General features: G+C 28.2%; 2 protein-coding genes across 2 annotated transcripts; both read left to right on the forward strand.

Annotated features, from left to right (window-relative positions):
• Positions 1 to 1,651: 1,651 nt before the first annotated feature.
• LOC124918358 (F-box protein CPR1-like) lies at positions 1,652 to 2,925 on the forward strand. Its single transcript, XM_047458531.1, has 2 exons — positions 1,652 to 2,779; positions 2,860 to 2,925. The coding sequence occupies exons 1-2, from the start codon at positions 1,652 to 1,654 to the stop codon at positions 2,923 to 2,925; spliced, it is 1,194 nt and encodes a 397-aa protein (XP_047314487.1).
• A 14,133-nt stretch (positions 2,926 to 17,058) lies between these two features.
• LOC124918357 (F-box protein CPR1-like) lies at positions 17,059 to 18,953 on the forward strand. The gene is made up of 2 exons (XM_047458530.1): positions 17,059 to 17,553; positions 18,687 to 18,953. The coding sequence occupies exons 1-2, from the start codon at positions 17,059 to 17,061 to the stop codon at positions 18,951 to 18,953; spliced, it is 762 nt and encodes a 253-aa protein (XP_047314486.1).
• Positions 18,954 to 21,989: the final 3,036 nt, after the last annotated feature.

Consider the following 21,989-nt stretch of genomic DNA (forward strand, 5'->3'; position numbering starts at 1 on the left):
TTTTGCCACTGGTAGCTAATTCATTTGTGGCAATTGTCCGTCGCTAAATATACGTAGGTTTAGATAGATGAACGGCGCATAATTTCCATTACCAGCGTATCTAAAGCGACGCTAATATATTCGATGCAATTTCATCAATTTGATTAACGTTAGTAAATTCACTAAATATGTTTTGAAATTACCTGAAACTATATTCTTATTGTATTTCTTCCATTATATATATATTTCTGATTTTCTTATTATAAAATAAGGGAGGTACTTTTTCCATCCTTCCCATATTTCTACTCTGTCACTCCTCAATTAACTCTAAAATTATTTATTTATCTCTATCCCTATCACTTTTATATATTTATCTTTCTTATTTTATTCATTTTACTTATTTTATTTTATTTAATTATTAAGTTTATTTTATTAAATGTAATTAATTTATTTTTAATATGTTTTTTAACTATATTTATTTAATTAAAAATACAAAATATTATTTATTTTATATTATAATTATTTAAAATATATTAAATATTAAAATGAATTTAATAAAATATAAATATTTAATATTTTATAATATTAATTATATATATTTTAAAATACTTATACAAATCAATTTTTTTTTTATAAATAAAATTATCTAACAAATAAATAATAAATAAGATAAAGTCTTTAATATAAACAAAATTATTATTTAATAGATAACTTTATTTATAAAAATATTAAATCATTCATCAAATTAATTATATTTAATGATAAAAAACTTAATAATTAAATAAAATAAGTAAAATATTAAAATGTGTACTAATTTAATAAAATATAAATATTTAATATTTTATTATATTAATTATATATATTTTTTAAAATACTTATAAAAATCAATTTTTTTATAAATAAAATTATCTAACAAATAAATAAGATAAAGTCTTTAATATAAACAAAATTATTATTTAATAGATAACTTTATTTATAAAAAAATTAAATCATTCATCAAATTAATTATATTTAATGATAACAAACTTAATAATTAAATAAAAAAATAAGATAAAAAAAATAAATATATAAAAATGATAGAGATAAATAAGTAATTTTGAAGTTAATTAAGAAGTGATACGGGATGAAAATATAAGAGAATGAGTAATTTGCATAAAATAAACAACAATTAATTAATTAGATAAATTAAAGAATAAGTAGAAAAGTTATAAGCCCAATTAATAATGACCCAATCTCAACAAAATAAAAATAAAATTAAGCCCATATCTGTAACCCTTTTTACTTTTTTTTTTTTATTATAAATATTCTCTTCTAAACCTAATAATCTACTTTTAATTCTCAACCAACATTCGTTCTTCAGCTCTTTAAAAAATAGTCGGCAAACCGTCGTCCAGATTTTGATCTATTTACGAGTGAGTTCATTTGATTTTCCAATTTTTATTTTTCTGTTATATTATATGTTATAATGTTTCTAATGTTTATAAATTAGGACTTTGGTTAAATGTAAATAATGTACATGTTAAGATAAATCAGCTTGTTTTCAATATGCAATAGATATTTTAGAATGCTTTGTTGGCTATTAACTGATATTCTTCTTCTTTTTAACTTGGCATACAAGTTAATTGTTCTTCTCTGATTTCATTTTCTTCTTGCATTATTCAGTCTATAGAAGATGGCACAATTGCCGGATGAGATTCTAGAAAAAATTCTTTGTCGATTACCTGTTAAGTCTCTGCTCCGTTTCAGATGTGTGTCTAAATCCTGGCTTGCCCTAATCAGTGACCCATATTTTGTCAAACTGCATCTGAAACAATCAGTACAAACCAATACCAACAATAGCCTCTTCCAAAAGAACTTCGATCTCTTTCGGGTGGCTCTTGATTCCCTCCATGACGGCGATGTTCTTCAACCGATGAAGATCGATTCCATTCCATTATTGAGGTTTCGGAAATATGGACTTAGGTCTGGCTTTTCCTGTGATGGCTTGCTTTGTATATCGAATGTCATAAATGCTCATGACAGTGCCTTTTTATGGAGTCCATCAACCCGAAAGTCTATAAAATTGCCTTACGAACCGACTGATATCGCAATTCAGTCAGGTTTACGTACCTCATGTGTTTATCGAATTGGTTACGATAACATCAATGACGATTACAAGGTGGTGAGAATTGTGGTGTACCTTGTTGTGAGTTTGGGCGTCATCGAATACGATATTAAAGTTTATAGTTTGAGATCAAATTCGTGGCATAGGCCAGAGATGTTTCCTTATTGTCCGAATTGGAATAGGTTTGGAAATTCCATTGTTTGTGGATCTCTGCACTGGATCTCAACTGTGAAATCAAATTTAAAAGAGGAAAATTTGATTGTTGCCTTTGATATTGGGACAGAAAAATACAGAGTACTTCCACAGCCAGAATACAGCGGTCCTTATTACAAATTATATCTAGATGATTTAGGAGGATGCCTTTCGTTAAGTTGTCATTACGAATCATCGACTGTGGATATGTTTTTGCTCAAGGAATATGGCGGGAAGAATGAACATTGGTCGAGATTGATTACACTGCCACTGTCACTGTCACGGATAACTTCTATAGAGAATTACTATCCTTTGAAACCTATTGTTTATTCAAAAAGTGGTAAGAAAGTGTTGTTGGGCATGGGTTCTAGGGGGCATGTATTGTATAATTTAGAAGAGAAGTCAGTTGAAAACATTAGGGTTCTTAATGTGGCAAGTTTAATTCACCTATACACTTGTCTTGAAAGTCTCGTCTCTATCAATGTTCCAGCAGCAGCAGCAGATGTATGTAACCAAATATTATGTTTTTTTTTCCACTTATTTGATTTGAGTTTGAATTTAATATTTGTGTTTTGTTTTTACAGACAGAGACAGAGAGAAGTGGTGTAAAATGGGTGTCTGATATTCAAATATTTGGTTGCAATTGGTGAGATATATAATATTAGATTTAGACATTAATATATGGTTGCAACACCTCTCTCTTTAAATGATTTGAGTTTTGTTTCCAATTTATGAATTTCAATTTATTTGAAATTAGTATTATTGAGTATTTTTTTTTTCTAAAATAGAAAAATGGGTTTGTTGGTTTTACTCTATGCCTCCTAATTCCTATTTTGAAAAGTAAATGTTAATATATTATAGTATTTATTTGACCAGTTAACAATATGTTTTTTTTATTGATTCACTTCTGTTTGACATTTATAAGTTAATTTATTCTCACATAAATCTTCAAATAGAGATCGTGTAATTGACGATGAGATTTTTGATTCGATTGCCCTTTAAGTGTCTTCTCCATTTAAGATGCATATCTTAATTTTGGCCACATTTAGTGACAAAACTATTAGTGCTGGTAGAGAGTTTATGCGTCGGAAATAATATTACCAACGACCATATAATGTCTCTTTATGTGCCACTAAACAACTAGTAACACTTTTTTTTTTTCTATAAATAGATAAATCACAAATTAAGTATAATCAAGATAAAGTTTTTCTAAATATCAATTGTCAACAATCCACTATTTGTTTTATCAATTATCAACAAAGATATATTATATATATATATATATATATATTCCAATATTATTAACAATTAAATAATATGATCCAACAATATAAATCTTGAAAAACAAAAATTAAGAATGTGCATTTCATTCTAAATAAAAATTTCTTTATCACATCATTTAAATACAGAATAAAAATCTAGATGTCTTACTCCACGGGCCTCTAATTATTTGTTATGATGTCCTTCTATATCTCATTATGAAAAATGGTGAAATATTATTAGTTTAGAAATAAGTGGTTTTAATATATTTTTTTAAAGGCCATGGTCAAAACTAAAACATTCTCCTGAGAGAATAAAACATAATTTTGATAAAGGAGGTACGAAAATGATGGCAAAATTTAGTAGAGGACTAGTATTAACAAAAAAATTGATGAGTGGATGGAAGATTTACAGTTAAGTTAAATGTAAGCGATATAGACCATTTTTAAGTGTGACGCAAAAGAATTCTCTCCATAATTTGATAATTGACAATACCATTATTTAAATGAAATTCAAAAACGATATTGTTGTTGCAAAAAATTTGAAAACATTAAGAAGTTTTTTTTGGTGATTAATGAAACACGTAGGATGAAAATAATCATTCAAACATATATCTTATAAATAACACCAAATTTGATTTTCGCATTTGAAGTCTCTTACTTTTTAATAAGTTTCTGTTTTCGCATTTGAAGTCTCTTACTTTTTAATAAGTTTCTGACCAAATATATGGATATGCATTAATTGTTATCATTCTAATGTTATTAATGATAATGAAATATATAAATTATAAATACTTCCAATTGTGAAAATGTAAAAAAAAAAAATAGTTAATTCATTTGTGGCAAATGTCCGTCGCTAAATATGCGTCGGAGTTCAACAACATTTGTTTAGCGCCACTAAATTTTTTGAAATTATTCTGAAACTATGCCTTATTTGTTTTTCTTCCATTCTATATATATTTATGATTTTCTTAAAACAAAATAAACAACAATTAATTAATTTGATAAATTAAATAATAAGTAGGGAAGTAAGCCTAATTAATAATGACCCAATCCCAAAAAATTAAAAAGAAAATTAGGCCCATATCTATAACCCTTTTTACTTTCTTTTTAACACATTCTCTTCTAAACCTAATAATCTACTTTCAGTCCTCAACTAACCTTCGTTCTTCAGTTCTTCAGAAAATTGTGTTGGAATTTTAGGGTCACTTGTATAATAAATAATTGTGCATATGTCATATTTAATATAAGCCAAAATAATGTGATCTAATGTGAAATTAAGTTTATGGCTTATGGGTGTATTTGTCATGAATATAAAGTGAGAATACCTAAGTGGCATTTCTAATTTTATGAAGGGGCTAAATTAGAAATTGTCAAACCATAATAACTAACTTATTGTTGATTATATGTAACGTAATGGTCCCCATTTGAAGTAACGTCAATTTCTCCTTTGCGTCCCATCAACATAGAGAGGAACCTATTGACCTATTCATCAAATGGAAGAATCATTCCACATAAAGAAAGTCTAAAGAAATAGAAGATTAAATACTTTTTCTATTACAAGGAAAGATTCATGCGATTAATTAAGGTATTCTGCATCATTCAGATTTTAATTTCTCACACACATTAAATTAGGATCTAATTAGGATAATTATAACAATTGGTATCAGAGCCATCCTAATTTAATTATGTGAGAAAATTATATCATATATATGCATGCAATTTATATGTATGCAATTCATATTAAAAGCATGTTATTAGGAATATATATATATATATTAATTTGTGATAATTTCAAATAAATTTGGTATAAAGATATTAAGATTCTATCATCGGTTAAGTTCCTATGGATATTTAGATTCTATCGGTTAAGTTCCTATATATGAATATTTAAGATTCTCTTGGTAAGTCTCGTTAAGTTAAAGAGGAACGATTATATATCAAGATTGACGATAGATTTAAGATATATTATAATTATCTATTTTGACTAGTTATTATATTATTAAGATAAGATCCCTAGATTCAGGGATATTTGGATTCTCTCTAGAATATATATGCATTCATTTATGAATTTGAATTTGTAGATAACTGATAAATTAATGGATATTTGAATTTTACGATTATTAAGATAAGATCTCAATATTCTATTTTTCTATTTAATAATGTTTACTAGATTTATGGATAATTAGATTCTCGTTTATTTTCAAGAAGAATTTTCTGTTTTAAAGTTTATATTTTATCGTTAGGGAGAAATTTTCTGTTAGTTTTAAAATTGACGGTTGATATTCCTTGTTAAGGGATTAAATAATATATAATATATATTATAAATTAAAAGAGAATTAATGAATAATGTTTAAGGTTATATATATATATATATATATATATATATATAAATATATATATAAATCAATATATAATAAAATTTTAATTATATCCTTTATTTTAGGATTAAAAGATTAAGGTTAATGATTTAAATTAATTAATAATTGGATTTAGACTAATATTTGAAATTTGGTCAAATAAGTCTTGAAGATTTATTATTTAATTTAATTAATATAAGATATTACAAATTTCAAAATTAAGTAAGATTTGGCCTATAATTTTATTTTTTATAATAAAATAAATTACATGTTTCTTGGAAGATTATATATTATTGATTTGGGTTTTATACAATAATATACATTTAAATTTAAAATAATGATATTGTTGTTCATTATTTGGATTGTATTGATTGATACAAATAATCACCAAAGTGACAATGTTTGTTGAAATTAATTCAAGACAATTTTGAATGGTAGTATTGTGTAATTCATGTGATTATATTATTTGGCCTAAAGGCTGATAATTAATTGACATAATTGCATTAATACTTGTGATGATAAATATGTAATAATTATAAAGTCTTATTTATGTAAATAATTAATCAATCCAAAATAGATTGATTATTTGACATGTCTTATTATTAATATTTGATCATAACACCAAAATACTATTAGCAATTAATATTACTGTCCAAAGACTTGATATTAATGTTGCATTAAGTATTTTGAGATGGGATAAATCATTATTTGAATTTAGTTGTTACTTAAGTTTATAATAAATGTGAGCAACTATTTTATTGAATATTCTAAGTGATTAAGGGCTATAATTTTTATTATGTCAAGTTAAAGATAGTATTTTTGGACGAGACTACAATATTGTTTTTGAGGATATTGAGTTTGAGGGGAGAAATGATTGTGTCTTTAAAAATGATTTAGATCAATAATTCCTATTATGGAAGATTTGATTTATATCTCAAGTGTTTTTGACATTGATAAGGATTTTTTTTTGATATTGAGGATAATGTTCAAAAATCAAGAGTAACAAGACAATATGATCAAACTCATTAAGTACAAACTCAACAACCTCAAAATTAAGTGTCTTTATGACAATCCAATTTAATTGAATTACTCTTTAAGAACAATTTATGGTACCCGTTACATATTTTGATATGGAGCTTCACCATAATAGATGTTAAGGGGTTTTTCAATAGAGACATTAAAAAACAATTTGGTGCAATGAGAAAACTTTGTGTCGAGAGACCAAATTAATATAGTTTGCAAATTAAAGAAATTCATCTATAGACTTAAAGAAGCGTCTTGTTAGTGATACCATAAATTCCACAAAATAACAATTCTCTCTTTTGGTTTTGAGGTGAATTTAATTGATTATTTGTGTATCACAAGTTTAGTGAGAGTACACGTCCATTTATGGTTTTATATATGGGTGACATTTTGTTTGTCACAAATTTTGCTTGACATTAAGTAGCCAATAATTATGAGATATTTGAAAAAACTAAGAATTAAATGCTCACATATAGAAAGTCGGAAAGTCTTGAGATCATTGAGTATTCTGACTCCGATATTATGGGATGCCAAAATAGTATGAAATCTATTTCGGGTAATATTTTTCGCTAGCTGATTTTATCGTTTCTTGAAGAAGTGTCAAACAAACACTTATAACGTCATCCACTATTGCAGCGAAATTTCTGACATGTTACTAGGCATCAAATTAAGTGATTTTGACATCAAGTTTATTTAATGAAAGAAATGATACAAAGTGGATAGATTTATATAAAATATATATGTACAAACTCTATGGTTATGAACATATTGGTAATGGGTTTATCGTCAAGTGTATTTTATAAGAATATTGCTCGTATGAGTGTCGTAGAGATCGATAATCTCTAACTTCAGTGGGAGTTTGTAGTTTGATTGTCTTTCAATTTAGTTATTTTATAGATATTTATGAGGTTTTTTATTCTGATAAGAAATTAAGTATTATTCAGTTCATTATACTTTGTATAATTATGTTTAAAGTATGATCTCACTAAAGTCAAGAAGGACCAGTTGAAAATTGACATGAAAAGATCACCTTGCATGAAATTTTCATTCCTCACATTCATGATATGATTTGTCAATTAATTGTATTGATTTATGTGATCATTGTTGGGTCTAGTTGTGCTTAAATACAACGACGAGCTCTTTGGTCCTATATTGATATAATTAATTGATAAAATTGTTTAATACAACATATGATTGAGATGACATAAAACTTCAGGCGCATTATGGTTGATACATTTATTTTTGTACGTACGTGACCTAGTGGGAGATTGTTGGAATTTTAGGGTCACTTGTATAATAAATAATTGTGCATATGTCATATTTAATATAAGCCAAAATAATGTGATCTAATGTGAAATTAAGTTTATGGCTTATGGGTGTATTTGTCATGAATATAAAGTGAGGATACCTAAGTGGCATTTCTAATTTTATGAAGGGGCTAAATTAGAAATTGTCAAACCATAATAACTAACTTATTGTTGGTTATATGTAACGGTAATGGTCCCCATTTGAAGTAACGTCAATTTCTCCTTTGCGTCCCCATCAACATAGAGAGAAACCTATTGACTTACTCATCAAATGGAAGAATCATTCCACATAAAGAAAGTCTAAAGAAATAGAAGATTAAATACTTTTTCTATCACAAGGAAAGATTCATGCGATTAATTAAAGTATTCCGCAACATTCAGATTTTAATTTTTCACACATTAAATTATGATCTAATTAGGATAATTCTAACAAAATTTTCTTTAAGAGTGAGTTAAGCTTGTTTTCAATATGCAGTTGATATTTTAGAATGCTTTGTTGGCTTTTAACTGATATTTTTCTTTCCTTTTTAACTTGGCATACATCCTATTTGCATGCATGTGTTTGGTGAAGAGTATTCTGATACAAGTTAATTGTTTTTCTCTGATTTCATTTTCTTCTTGCATTGTCCAGTTTATAGAAGATGGCGCAGTTGCGGATGATATTTTAGAAGAGATTTTTTGTCGATTACCTGTAAAGGTTCTGCTCAGGTTCAGATGTGTATATAAATTCTGACTTGCCCTAATAAGTGACCCATATTTCGTCAAACTGCATTTGAAACGATCGGTTCAAACCAAGAGGAACATCAACCTCTACCTGCATAATGACATTCACTTTCGGGATAATTTTGATTCCCCCCAAAATGTTCTTCCACCTGTTAAGGTCAATTACATTCCATTGAAGTTTTGGAATTATCGATTTAAGCCTAGCTATTCCTATGATGGCTTGATTTGCATGTCAGATGTCAATAATGACCTTGGCAAGGCCTTTTTATGGAATCCATCAACTGGAAAGTTTATAAAACTGCCTTACGAAACGACTGATTATGCAAATCAGTTAGGTATTTCTACCACCCGTGTTCATCGAATTTTTTATGATAACACCAATGACGATTACAAAGGGGTGAGAACTATAGTTAATTAGTACTTATATCTATTTGTTCATCATAAAACGTCTATTACATTTTGGTTAGTTAGAATTCTTGTTTTAGTGAAGGATGCAAGTTGTTGGCTTTTATTGGCACTCTTGATTTATGATTGAAGGTCGTTCAACTTTTATAACTATTTTTTTTCATAGATAAATATTGTTTAAACTTTTATATGATTTTGGATGATTTATATTTCTTCATTTATTTTATTATATATTGTTGTAGAAAAATGAAGAAAGGAAATAATTAAATAGTAAAATCATGTAATTGATAATAACGGCTAATTAGAAAATCAATTAGTCTAATTGATTGATTTACAAATCAATTAGTCTAATTAATTGATTTGTTATTGATTTTCTCAATATTCCATTCTTGGAATTATTTTTCTTCCAGAATAATTCTACAGGAGGCAGCGGAAATTGTGAACAGGTTTCTTCAAGATGGAAAACCTGCTCTGATACCATGTAGAAAAATAAAGAAAAGAAAGAATTTAATTTCTTGTGTTTATTGATTGTTATTCTTACATAAGACTGTCCAGTGCTTAAATAGTAAGATTACATTTGCAGAAAAGGAAATAATTAAATAGTAAAATCATGTAATTGATAATAACGGTTAATTAGCAAATCAATTAGTCTAATTGATTGATTTACAAATCAATTAGTCTAATTAATTGATTTGTTATTGATTTTCTCAATATTCCATTTTTGGAATTATTTTTCTTCCAGAATAATTCTACACTCCCCCTCAAGTTGGGTAGTAGATGTTGAGACTGCCCAACTTGCCACATACTTCCTCGAGTCGGCTTGGTGAGTATGTCAGCCACCTGATTGTGGGATGTAACGTAGAGGAGTGTAATAGAGCCTTGTCAGAGATTGAAAAGGGTGTTGTCGATGAATTGTTGATAACATTCTTTCAATTTGACTGATTCAAAAATCATGATTCACTTAGTTAGAGGAGTGGCTCTTGGCTCTTGGCACTTGGCTCTTGACTCTTGGCTCTTGCCTCTTGGCTCAGCTCTTGAAATGAAAAATGATAATTTTTGGACAGATAAAATGTTGAAAGAAATTTGTCGAGACATGAAGACGACGTTTGCCAAAAAAGGAGAAAAAATAAATTTGTCGAAACACGAAAACGATGCTCGATACAGATTCGATTGAACTATGGAAAAAGAAAATGCACTAAGATTTGTGATAATAATTTTAGAGAAATATGAGATTATAGAAGCATTTGAGTTCTCCTCCAATGGCTATTTCCACCATTGGAGGAGGTAGCGGAAAATTGTGAGTCGGTTTCTTCAAGATGAAAAAACCCGCTTTGATACCATGTAGAAAAATGAAGAAAAGAAAGAATTTAATTTCTTGTGTTTATTGATTGTTATTCTTACATAAGACTGTCTAGTGCTTAAATAGTAAGATTATATTTGCAGAAAATGAAATAATTAAATAGTAAAATCATGTAATTGATAATAACGACTAATTAGCAAATCAATTAGTCTAATTGATTGATTTACAAATCAATTAGTCTAATTAATTGATTTGTTATTGATTTTCTCAATATTCCATTCTTGGAATTATTTTTCTTCCAGAATAATTCTACAATTGTTTTCACTTTAACAAAAACATACCAATTTATTTTAAAAAATCGGAGACGACGAAGCTTGAGAAGCTCGTAAAGTCTACACTTCTTGGAGGCTTTTCTTCTCAGTTGAAATTCAACATTGGTTGCTGGAAATGTGCTATCGCTCGTATCATTCTACATGAAAGATTCGGAAACTACAGTTCATTTCCCTTTCTCTCTAGTTTGATTCGTTGTTTTCTTTTCACTCTGTTGATTGATGACTTTGAATTTTTCCTTTTCTTTCTTTTGACAAATAAAATAAATAAAGATGTTGGAATTACTTGATGAGGAGGTTGTTAAGCTTGAAGAACAAGTGACACATTTCAGACATGAGTTGTATCAAGAAGTTCACATTTATTTACTGTGAAAGCTGCATCAATCAAGCTAAATCAAATAATGACTTCTTTATTCCTATTTAGGAAACTCAAGTTAGTAATCCCATCTTAAAATTTTTTTTTTCTTTTCTATTGATATATTTAAATTTTTTACTTCAAATTATAGGCTACTCCTTCATAAACTTATCTCAAGTTAACATGAAAAGTCTAACCCATCAAGAGAAACTTGCTTTTTGGATCAGCACATTCAACTCTTGCATATGAATACAAGACACTAATTAATCATTTCTATTATCTTCTGATTAATCACTTTTGAATACTTTTCATGATCTGCTTTCACTAATTAAGATATTTGCATACAGGTTGTTCATCAGGTTTTCGGGTTATTCGAGTTCAGTTTATTCAAATTTTTATTTTTTTAGCCAATTCGAAAACCGAACCGAATTCGAATAAATTTTAATTAAACCGAATTCGATATTCGGTTCAAATTCAAACCGAATTCGTTTTTTTATTATTTGAAACTAGCCTAACTCAAAATAAATTGCATCAGCCGAAAATTGAACCCAGATCTGTATCGTGGCAGGGTACCATTCTACCACTAATACTTTTGTTATTTTATTTTTTATTATTAAATTTTGAGTTCAAAATATTCTAATTTGATTATTTTAAACTTTTTCTTAAACTAAGTTTGGAAAAATAAATAATAAAAAAATGAATTCGGTTTTCGGTTTGGTTTCGAGTTGAAATCCAAACTCGAAAACCAACTCGAAAACCAATTCGAAAACCGTATTTGAATTCGATTTGAAAACCGAAAATGAAATTCGAATTCGGTGAATTCGAATTCGTTCGGATATTCGGTCCAGACCAAATATTGAACACCCCTATTTGCATATAGCTAACCGGTAGAATCTAAACCAATAATCTATTCTTAATGATTACAAAGCATTTATACTTTCTCTTTTTGTGGGTTTTCATTTAACACTCCTCTATACATGATTTCAGAGTTGATCAGGGAATAACCTTATAAATCACACTGCAGATTTGTGGTCACTTGGTGTCATCTTGTAAGTTTTGTTTTCTTAGTTTCGTTTTGATTTACTTTGTTGTCATGTCACTAATAACTGTAACTGTTCCATCATATAAGATATTATATACACATTGTTATTTTGAACTATGTAGGAGAGTATGCAGACCACATCATGTCTATCCTTCATAATGCAATTTGAACAATTGTCTGGATAATTTATATAAATGATGAGAAACAACATATCTTTGTATTTTGTTAGTTGTTTGTCTGAAATATTATTAGTAACAATAATGATTAAATTATTAGTAATAGTATAAATATTGTAGTAGTTAAATCAAATATTATCTATGTTGCTCTATAGAAAGACTATTTTTTATTTATGAAAATCATCAATTATAAGTTAATAGATAATTTAACACCCATGTTTCAGGTCCTAAGCTTCAAACATAAGTGGTCTTACTTATGAACCACACCACACGATTAGCCCGAAAACTAAAATCAATTTACCTAAGAAAAATAAATAGACTATGTCAAGGTTTTCATCATCGAGCTGATGAGTCTTTGATTATGTTGTTTTAAATTATGGTATTCTCAATAAGCTCATTTATGAAGTTTAAAAATCATTTTTAGTATAGGCTCGGTATTTTTTTTATTTAAAGTTATAAATTCGAAAAATATAAAATATGAGTGTATATCGTTACCAACGGAGGTAATGCATTCTAGCAATAACAATATTTCTCTATTTTGTTGTATGCAAAGGAAGATTGAGGTTAGACGACATAAGGACTACTAATATATTCTCATAATCAACAATTACGAGCATAATGGCAGCAAAAAGGTTTCTTCAGCATTTCTACTTTCGTGCAGGTCCTTTCTGCATTCCAGCAAGAGAAGCTGTAGATTTAACCTTAGTCTCTACCCTTGGAGAACTTAAAATTTGTATCATCGTCTCTATTGCGTTATTAGCAACACATCCTTCATGTAACAAATCATTGAGAGAGACAACATAAAGAATACTCTTCAAATGCATCCAAAACAAAATTCTTTTATTCAAGTAAGTCACTAGTCAATAATGCACTTTGTTTAGTTTATTGAAGGTTGATGTATCTAATTTGTGGATCAAATGGTTCAACTTCTTAGTAACAATTTATTTCAAATTTTAGCTTCCATTATCCAATATATTTTTACTATGATTACACAGATTCCCAAGGTCTTTCATATTTTCAGTTTGAAGAGAACTTTATATTCCTTCTAAATTCTATCACATAGCACCAACTTGCTCTTTGTTAGATAACAAATATCAATTTTCTAAAATATTTAAGTATGTGCTCCAAGTGTTTGATAAAAAAAGTCTTAGATAATTTGTCAATATAAATAAACATAATTTCTTATACACTTTCCTGTTGACATGATTTTTGTTGTCTTAAGTATTGGTATTTCATTGTCTATTCAATCAATTTTAATGTTAAAAATATATCTTTGAAAACAGAGGTTTTGATGTATTTGATAATGAAAAATCTTCACAATAAATCAAATTTTAACATCTTCTTACATTATGTGCAGACTCTTTAAAAGATCAACATAGTAATAATACAGTACATTTCCAATATTTCTTATTTTTGTATACATTTGATTATTAGAAAACAAATATGCTAGATTAATAAAAGAGTTTGCTCAACTTGTGGATGCTTGTGATAATAATCAAAATGCCTGAGTTCATTATGATATTTGTTTTATGTGTACATTAATGCTTCACAAATGAACCAAAAGTGTAATAACTTTGTCATCCAACTAATTTAACTAATTTTATATATTTACTTTCTTAGTATTAAAAGTATGGTATTTGATGTCTTAGACATTTGACTCTCTTACAATTTTTCTGGTTCGTAATTAATAATTTTCTTGTTCATTGATTTAGATTCAATCATTTGATTGAATTCTGATCTCGGAACAATCAGTATTTGGAAGAAAAGCATCCCCAAATTATACTACTTATAACTAATCCCTGGCTGGTCTTCAGGTTGTGATCTTCTTCTTTAATTATTCATATAAGAAATTTGTTTGGTTATCCAATTATAACTTAAGAAAGAAGAAGAAATCATAATTCTTCAATCACTTTCACTTGTGTTGAGGGGTTTATTGGTCCTATTCACTGCAATCAATTATATCTTCAGAAAGAATGAATAAATCAATATATAAAAAATTTAAATCCGAGATTCAATGCAATCACATATCGTGTTAAACAAATTTTGAAGAACACATGTGTAGAAAAATGAAATTAGAATGTTTAAGCATTTGAAATCAACCACATATAGTATTAATCAATAAAAGCTTGAATTCACTCAAAAATAATTTGTGATTTTGAAAGAATGGTCTTTAAGACAACACATTTCAAATTGTGCATATTCCCACCATCTTCTACTTCTTGGTCTTCATCATTTTTAGTAATTAAACCATGAACAATGCATTACCCTTTGGATCAATATTTCTTTTTAAATTTCAATATTTGATCTTCTCGACTCCATGTTATTGAAATGGTTTTATCTTTCAAATATTTTGATCGTTTTTAAACCCCAACTATCCCAATGTCTTGAAAACTAAAGGAAGAATCTTCTCTTAAATAATTTCCAAACCTCCTTTTATAATGTCTAATTATTTTAATCCATCTAGCTGTTGAAAACGATGATCTATTTACATTCCTATCACAAACAAGCTTAATATATGCGGATATCTAAATTGCTTCATCCCTTTAGGTATATATTTTAATTCACCACAAATCGTGTTAAAAATGTGTCAAAAATGTAAAAAACATGTGAAACGTGTCAACAACGTGTTAAACATGTTTAATATGTTAAAAATGTTTTAAACGTGTTAAAAATATGAAAATGTGTCAAAAACGTGTTAAACGTTCCAAACATGTGAAAAACTTGTTAAACGTGCTAAAATGTGAAAAACGTGTTAAACCTGTCAAAAACGTAAAAAAATATGTTAAATGTGTCAAAAATATGAAAACGTGTTAAACGTGTCAAAACGTAAAAAAAAACGTGTTAAATGTGTAAAAAACGTGTTAAACGTGCCAAATATGTGAAAAACTTGTTAAACGTGCAAAAATGTAAAAAACGTGTTAAAAATGTGAAAATCATGTTAAACGTGTAAAAAACGTGTTAAATGTGTCAAAGATGTGTTAAACGTGTCAATGACGTGAAAAACGTGTTAAATGTGTCAAAAACGTGTTAAATGTGTCAAAACATGTTAAACGTGTCAAAACGTGTTAAACGTGCCAAAAACGTGTTAAACATGTCAAAACGTGTTAAAAATGTGAAAATCATGTTAAACGTGTTAAAAACGTGTTAAACGTGTCAAGGACGTGAAAAACGTGTTAAATGTGTCAAAACGTGTTAAACGTACCAAAAACGTGTTAAACATGTTAAAAACGTGTTAAAAATGTGAAAATCATGTTAAACGTGTTAAAAACGTGTTAAACGTGTCAAGGACGTGAAAAACGTGTTAAATGTGTCAAAACGTGTTAAACGTACCAAAAACGTGTTAAACATGTTAAAAACGTGTTAAAAATGTGAAAATCATGTTAAACGTGTTAAAAACGTGTTAAACGTGTCAAGGACGTGAAAAACGTGTTAAATGTGTCAAAACGTGTTAAACGTGCCAAAAACGTGTTAAATGTGTCAAAAACGTGTTAAGCGTACCAAAACGTGTTAAACGTGCCAAAATATGAAAATATGTTAAACGTGTGAAAAACGTGTTAAAAACGTGTTAAACGTATTTAATGGGTAAAAAACGTGTTAAACACGTCAAAAACATGAAAAACGTATTAATTTGGAATTACAATTTCAACCTAAAAAAATATTAGAATTGAGAAGTATCAAATTATACTATATTGAATTCCATTGTAATTCTAATTCCAATTTCAATTCTTAATATTAAAGTGTCTAACAAACATAATAATTGAAATTCGACAATCCAACTCCCAAAAAATTAAATTAAAATTAGGCCCATATCTCTTAATCCCCACTTTTATTTTATTTTTATAAATATTCATGTCTCTTCTAAACCTAATCATCTTATTTCCATTCCAAAACCAACCCTTTCTTCAGTTCTTAAGTACAAGCTTCCAGATTTTGATCTATTTACGAAGTGAGTTCATTTGTGACTGATTTTCCAATTTTTATTTCTGTTATATTATATGTTATAATGTTTCTAATCTTTATAAATTAAGACTTTGGTTAAATGTAAATAATGTGCATGTTAAGATAAAATCAGCTTGTTTTCAATATGCAGTAGATATTTTAGAATGCTTCGTTGGCTTTTAACTGATATTCTTCTTCTTCTTTTTAACTTTGCATAATTTCTTCTTGCATTGTTCAGTCTATAGAAGATGGCGCAGTTGCCGAATGAGATTTTAGAAAAGATTCTTTGCCGATTATCTGTTAAGTGTCTGCTCCGTTTCAGATGTGTGTCTAAATCCTGGTTTGCCCTAATCAGTGACCCATATTTTATCAAACTGCATCTGAAACAATCAGTACAAACCAATACCAACAATAGCCTCTTTCAAAGGAACTTCGATCTCTTTCGGGTGGCTCTTGATTCCCTCCATGACGACGATGTTCGATTCCATTCCATTGAGGTTTCGGAATTATGGACTTAGGTCTGGCTTTTCCTGTGATGGCTTGCTTTGCACGTCAAATTTCATAAATGCCCTTGACAGTACCTTTTATATGGAATCCATCAACCCGAATGTCTATAAAATTGCCTTACAAATCGACTGATATCGCAATTCATCCAGGTTTATGTACCTCCTGTGTTTATCGAATTGGTTACGATAACACCAATGACGATTACAAGGTAGTGAGAATTGTGGTGTACCTAATTCTGGGTTTTGGCATCGAATACGAGATTAAAGTTTATAGTTTGAGATCAAATTCGTGGCATAGGCCTGAGAAGTTTCCTCATTGTCCGAATTGGAAAAGCTTTGGAAATTCCATTGTTTGTGGATCTCTGCACTGGATCTCAACTGTGAAATCAGAGAAATCAGATTTAAAAGAGGAAAGTTTGATTGTTGCCTTTGATATTGGGACAGAAAAAGACAGAGTACTTCCACAGCCACAATACCGCGGTCCTTATTACAAATTATATGTGGATGATTTAGGAGAATGCCTTTCTTTAAGTTGTCATTACAAATCATCGACTGTACAAATCATCGACTGTGGATATGTTTTTGCTCAAGGAATATGGTGGGAAGAATGAACATTGGTCGAGATTGATTAATGCCACTGTCACTGTCACGGAGAACTTCTATAGAGAATTATTATCCTTTGAAACCTATTGTTTATTCAAAAAGTGGTAAGAAAGTGTTGTTAGGTATGGGTTCTAGGGGGCATGTATTGTATAATTTAGAAGAGAAGTCAGTTGTAAACATTAGGGTTTTTCATGTGGCAAGTTTAATTCACCTATACACTTGTCTTTGAAAGTCTCGTCTCTATCAATGTTCCAACAAGCAGCAGATGTATGTAACCAAATATGTCAAATATTATGTTTTTTTTTCCACTTATTTGATTTGAGTTTGAATTTAAAATTTGTGTTTTGTTTTTACAGACAGAGACAGAGAGAAGTGGTGTAAAATGGCTACCTGAAAATCAAATGTTGGAGTAGAGTTTTAAGAACATTTGGAGATATATAATATTAGATTTAGACATTAATATATGGCATTCTAATTTCTATGCTCTCTTACATTATTCTTATATGCTTGCAACACCTTTCTCCTTAAGTGATTTGAGTTTTGTTTCCAATTTATGAATTTCAATTTATTTGAAATTAGTACTATTGAGTATTCTATTTTTCTAAAATAGAAAAATGGGCTTGTTGGTTTTAATAATTCTTATTTTGAAAAGTAAATGTTAAAATACTAGTATTTATTGATTCAGTTCTGTTTGACATTTATAAGTTAATTTATTCTCACGTAAAGAGATCGTCCAATTTCCGGATGAGATTCTTGAAGAAATTCTTAGGCGTCATTGATTACGAGGTTAAAGTTTATAGTTTGAGATCCAATTTCTAGCATAAATAAGAGAAATATTCTAATCACTATTCGGATTTGGAGACATCGATATCAAAAAAATGCAATAGCTGGTGGAGCAATGCACCGGATGTCGGTAGACGTTGATAAGAAACGTTCCATTCTTGCCTTTCATCCCGGGACAAAGACATATAGAGAAATTCAACACCCCGAGTACCGTAATCTAGATTTATATTCGTGCTTGGCTAGCTTAGGAGGATGTTTTTCGAGAACTTGTCACTACTATTCGAGGATTGTGGATGTATAGTTGCTGAAAGAATATGGTGGGACGAATGAATCTTGGTTGAGATTGGCACAAAATATTCCTGTTCCATCTAATCATGTGGTGAAATCTGCTGCTTATTCAAATTGTGGTAAGAATGTACTTTTGAGCATGGATGATGATAATCTTGTTTGGTATGACTTAGATTCGGAGTCACTTGAAGATCCTAGGATTCATGCTGACGAGAACTATTCATTCGAAGTTGAGACTCTTGCTTGGAAAATCTATTACGATGTTGCAGAAGCTGGATAACTAGATGGTAAAGTAAAAGTATAATTCAGGCATATATAGAAAAATAAATGATTTGATTACATGATTGGTTTAATATAGATGTAATTTTGAATTGGAATGAATTGGGCTTGTAGTAGCTCACTTTTGGAGTTGTAAAATGACAATCGCAATTAGTTTTTTTGATTATTCCCAACATACCTCTACTATACTTAATATTACATTGTTTGCTTACTTTTATTGGGTTGAGAATTGTATTAATGTTTCTTTATTTCTCATTCATGATTGTTCTTTGTATAGTTTTATATATGTACTAAATTTTATTGTTCTAATTAGCTTATCAAAATACACATGATGATCTTTCATAGGAAAAACTTTAGTATTTTGAACCTACTGAATGAAATTCCAAAGAATTTGATTTTGTCGAAATCAGAGGTTTATAGGTCCAAGATGATTTGTAGTTGAACTTCTTAAGAACAACTTTTATGTTTTAACTTTGTTCAAACCAAGTGATTTTGAAGCTCAAATGAGATTTTTGGATCTGACCCTTGACTTAATTGCATTGATTTGGTCTGAATTTAAATGATAAAACTGGGTTTGGATAATGTTGTTCACATATTATCTTCAAACTAGACAAGCTATTTCAAAACCATTTTGAATAAGAAATGCATGATGTGGGAGTGAGATGCCTTACTATCTAGTCTCCTTTGCATTATATTACCTTATATTAAAACCAAATGTTTTTCAAATCAAATCCTTTTAAGCTAAAAATTGGCCAAATGATAGCAAAATTATCAAAAGGTATCATGAAGAGAAATGTGTTCATCATGACATACCTTATATTAAGATCAAATGTTAATGATTGAAAATTTAGACCTAATTTGTTTTGATATGAAATTATGTTTTGAAGACTAAATTTTATTGATTTTAAGAATGAGTTGATGATGGAAACATTTACATCAAATTTTGAATATGGTTTAAATTTGCATGCTAGGTGTTTGAAATTGAATGCATGATTCTTTAAAATTTATGTTTGTGAATTTGATTGATAAATGATTTGAAAAATACTTTGGTTGATGGTTTAGACTATTTGTCAAAAAAAAAAAAAAAAAAAAAAAAAAAAAAAAAAAAAGAAAAAGAACTTAAAAAAATACTTTTAGTGGCGAAAATATTAGCGCCGGTAGAGGGTTTATGCGCCGGAAATGATATTACAAACGACCATATAACTTCTCTTTATGCGCCACTAAACGACTGGTAACACTTTTATTTCTATAAATAGATAAATCTTTAATTAAGTATAATCAAGATAATGTTTTTCAAAATTTCAATTGTCAACAATCAACTATTTGTTTTTATCAATTATCAACAAAGATATATTATATATATTCCAATATTATTAACAATTAAATGATATAAATATTGAAAAAGAAAAATTAAGAATGTGCATTTCATTCTAAATTAAAATTTCTAATCACATCATTTAAATACAGAATAAAAATCTAGATGTCTTACTATGGGCCTCTAATTATTTGTTATGATACCCTCCTATATCTTATTAAGAAAAATGGTGAAATATTATTATTTGATAAGTTAACAATAATTAGTTTAGAAATAGGTGCTTTTAATATATATATATATATATATATATATATATATATATTTTTTTTTTTTTTTTTTTTACAGAAAGTCATTTTCAAAACCAAAACATTCAATCATAATTGTTTGAGAGAATAAAATATATTTTATTTTTGATCTGTTTAATAGTGGGAAATTTTCTGTAAAGTGGCCCCTAGATTCTTGGGATTTTCACTTCTTGGAAAGGTTAGTTTTTTTATGATGCACCAGTGAATAAAATCTCAAATTAATGGTGAAATGTGGGATGAAGCAAAGAGATGGATGATGATAATTTGACTATATATTTTACAAAAATAATCATCAAACGAGATTTTCATACCAAAAAAATATCTATATCAAATAATCTCTAAGACAAGGTCATACTTTCTAATATTTGTAATGCTGAAAATAGACTATCTTCTTAAAAAGGTTTTCAAACAAAACAAACTTTTAGATAAGGCTACATGTCTGGCCTTCTTCTCAGATCTCGAATGGATGACGAACCAAAATGATAAACTTCTCTAATGTTCTTTTTTATTTTATCATATTTTTATATAAATTTAACTTTTGAGAGTCATCACCTAGTTTTTTCATTCGAAAACTAGGAAAAGAAATGTTTGTTTGAGATTCTATTTTGCAGTTCAGTACTTGGTTACATATAGAAAAGGGCAACATCGGTGTGTTCCAAATTTCCGTCTAAAGTTGGTCTCTACTTTGAATATTCGACCATTTTTTTCTTGTAAACATGATATTTACTCCTCTTCTTGCTTTTCTCATGCTTAGATGGCATCCTGTTTTTATCTACGTTTTTAGTCGTTCCCTATTCCTAGGCTAATGATTTTCTTATCCTGAGCATGTGTCTATGTTTGTCATTTGAAAAGATTAAGTTAAAATTTATTTTTCTTATAAGGGTAGTTGAATATTTTTTTTCGTCTAAAAAGACCAAATGTTATATGTATGATTCCCACTAAAATGTTATAATTAAATTGGAGTCTTTCTTTAATCTTTGATTGTTTAATATGGTGCTGACTCTCTTAATACAGGAAAAATGTGTATCTCTTGCTATTAAGATTTATTCAGTAAGAAATTTGAAACATTATTATCATTTTCCATTTAAAATTAGGTTATTAATAGAGTTTCTAACTGACAAGTAACATTTGAGCTCTATGCCAATAATAAAAGGAGACATTAAATATGACCCAAGGAAGAGGTATGTATTGAGACTATATATATATATCTATTATATATATATATATATATATATATATATATATTTATGTTATTACAATTACAAGAGATAAGTTGCCACCAAGAAATATGTAAAATATGTAGTAGCCAGTTTTGAGCAACCGTCATCTGGTCGAGAGAATGAGCATAGTCGGAGATAGAGACAATAGTTTTTAAATAACGTCATTTAGTTCGAATTAAATTCAACATATTCGTTTC

Source organism: Impatiens glandulifera, unplaced genomic scaffold (genome assembly GCF_907164915.1).
Source record: "Impatiens glandulifera unplaced genomic scaffold, dImpGla2.1, whole genome shotgun sequence".
In the NCBI taxonomy this organism is placed as follows: domain Eukaryota; kingdom Viridiplantae; phylum Streptophyta; class Magnoliopsida; order Ericales; family Balsaminaceae; genus Impatiens; species Impatiens glandulifera.

Coding starts and splice junctions, on each gene's coding strand:
- LOC124918358 (XM_047458531.1), top strand. CDS start 1,652: ATGGCACAATTGCCGGATGAGATTCTAGAAAAAATTCTTTGTCGATTA. Junction 2,780..2,859: donor TTCCAGCAGCAGCAGCAGAT/GTATGTAACCAA, acceptor TTGTTTTTACAG/ACAGAGACAGAGAGAAGTGG.
- LOC124918357 (XM_047458530.1), top strand. CDS start 17,059: ATGCCCTTGACAGTACCTTTTATATGGAATCCATCAACCCGAATGTCT. Junction 17,554..18,686: donor GTCATTACAAATCATCGACT/GTACAAATCATC, acceptor GTGGATGTATAG/TTGCTGAAAGAATATGGTGG.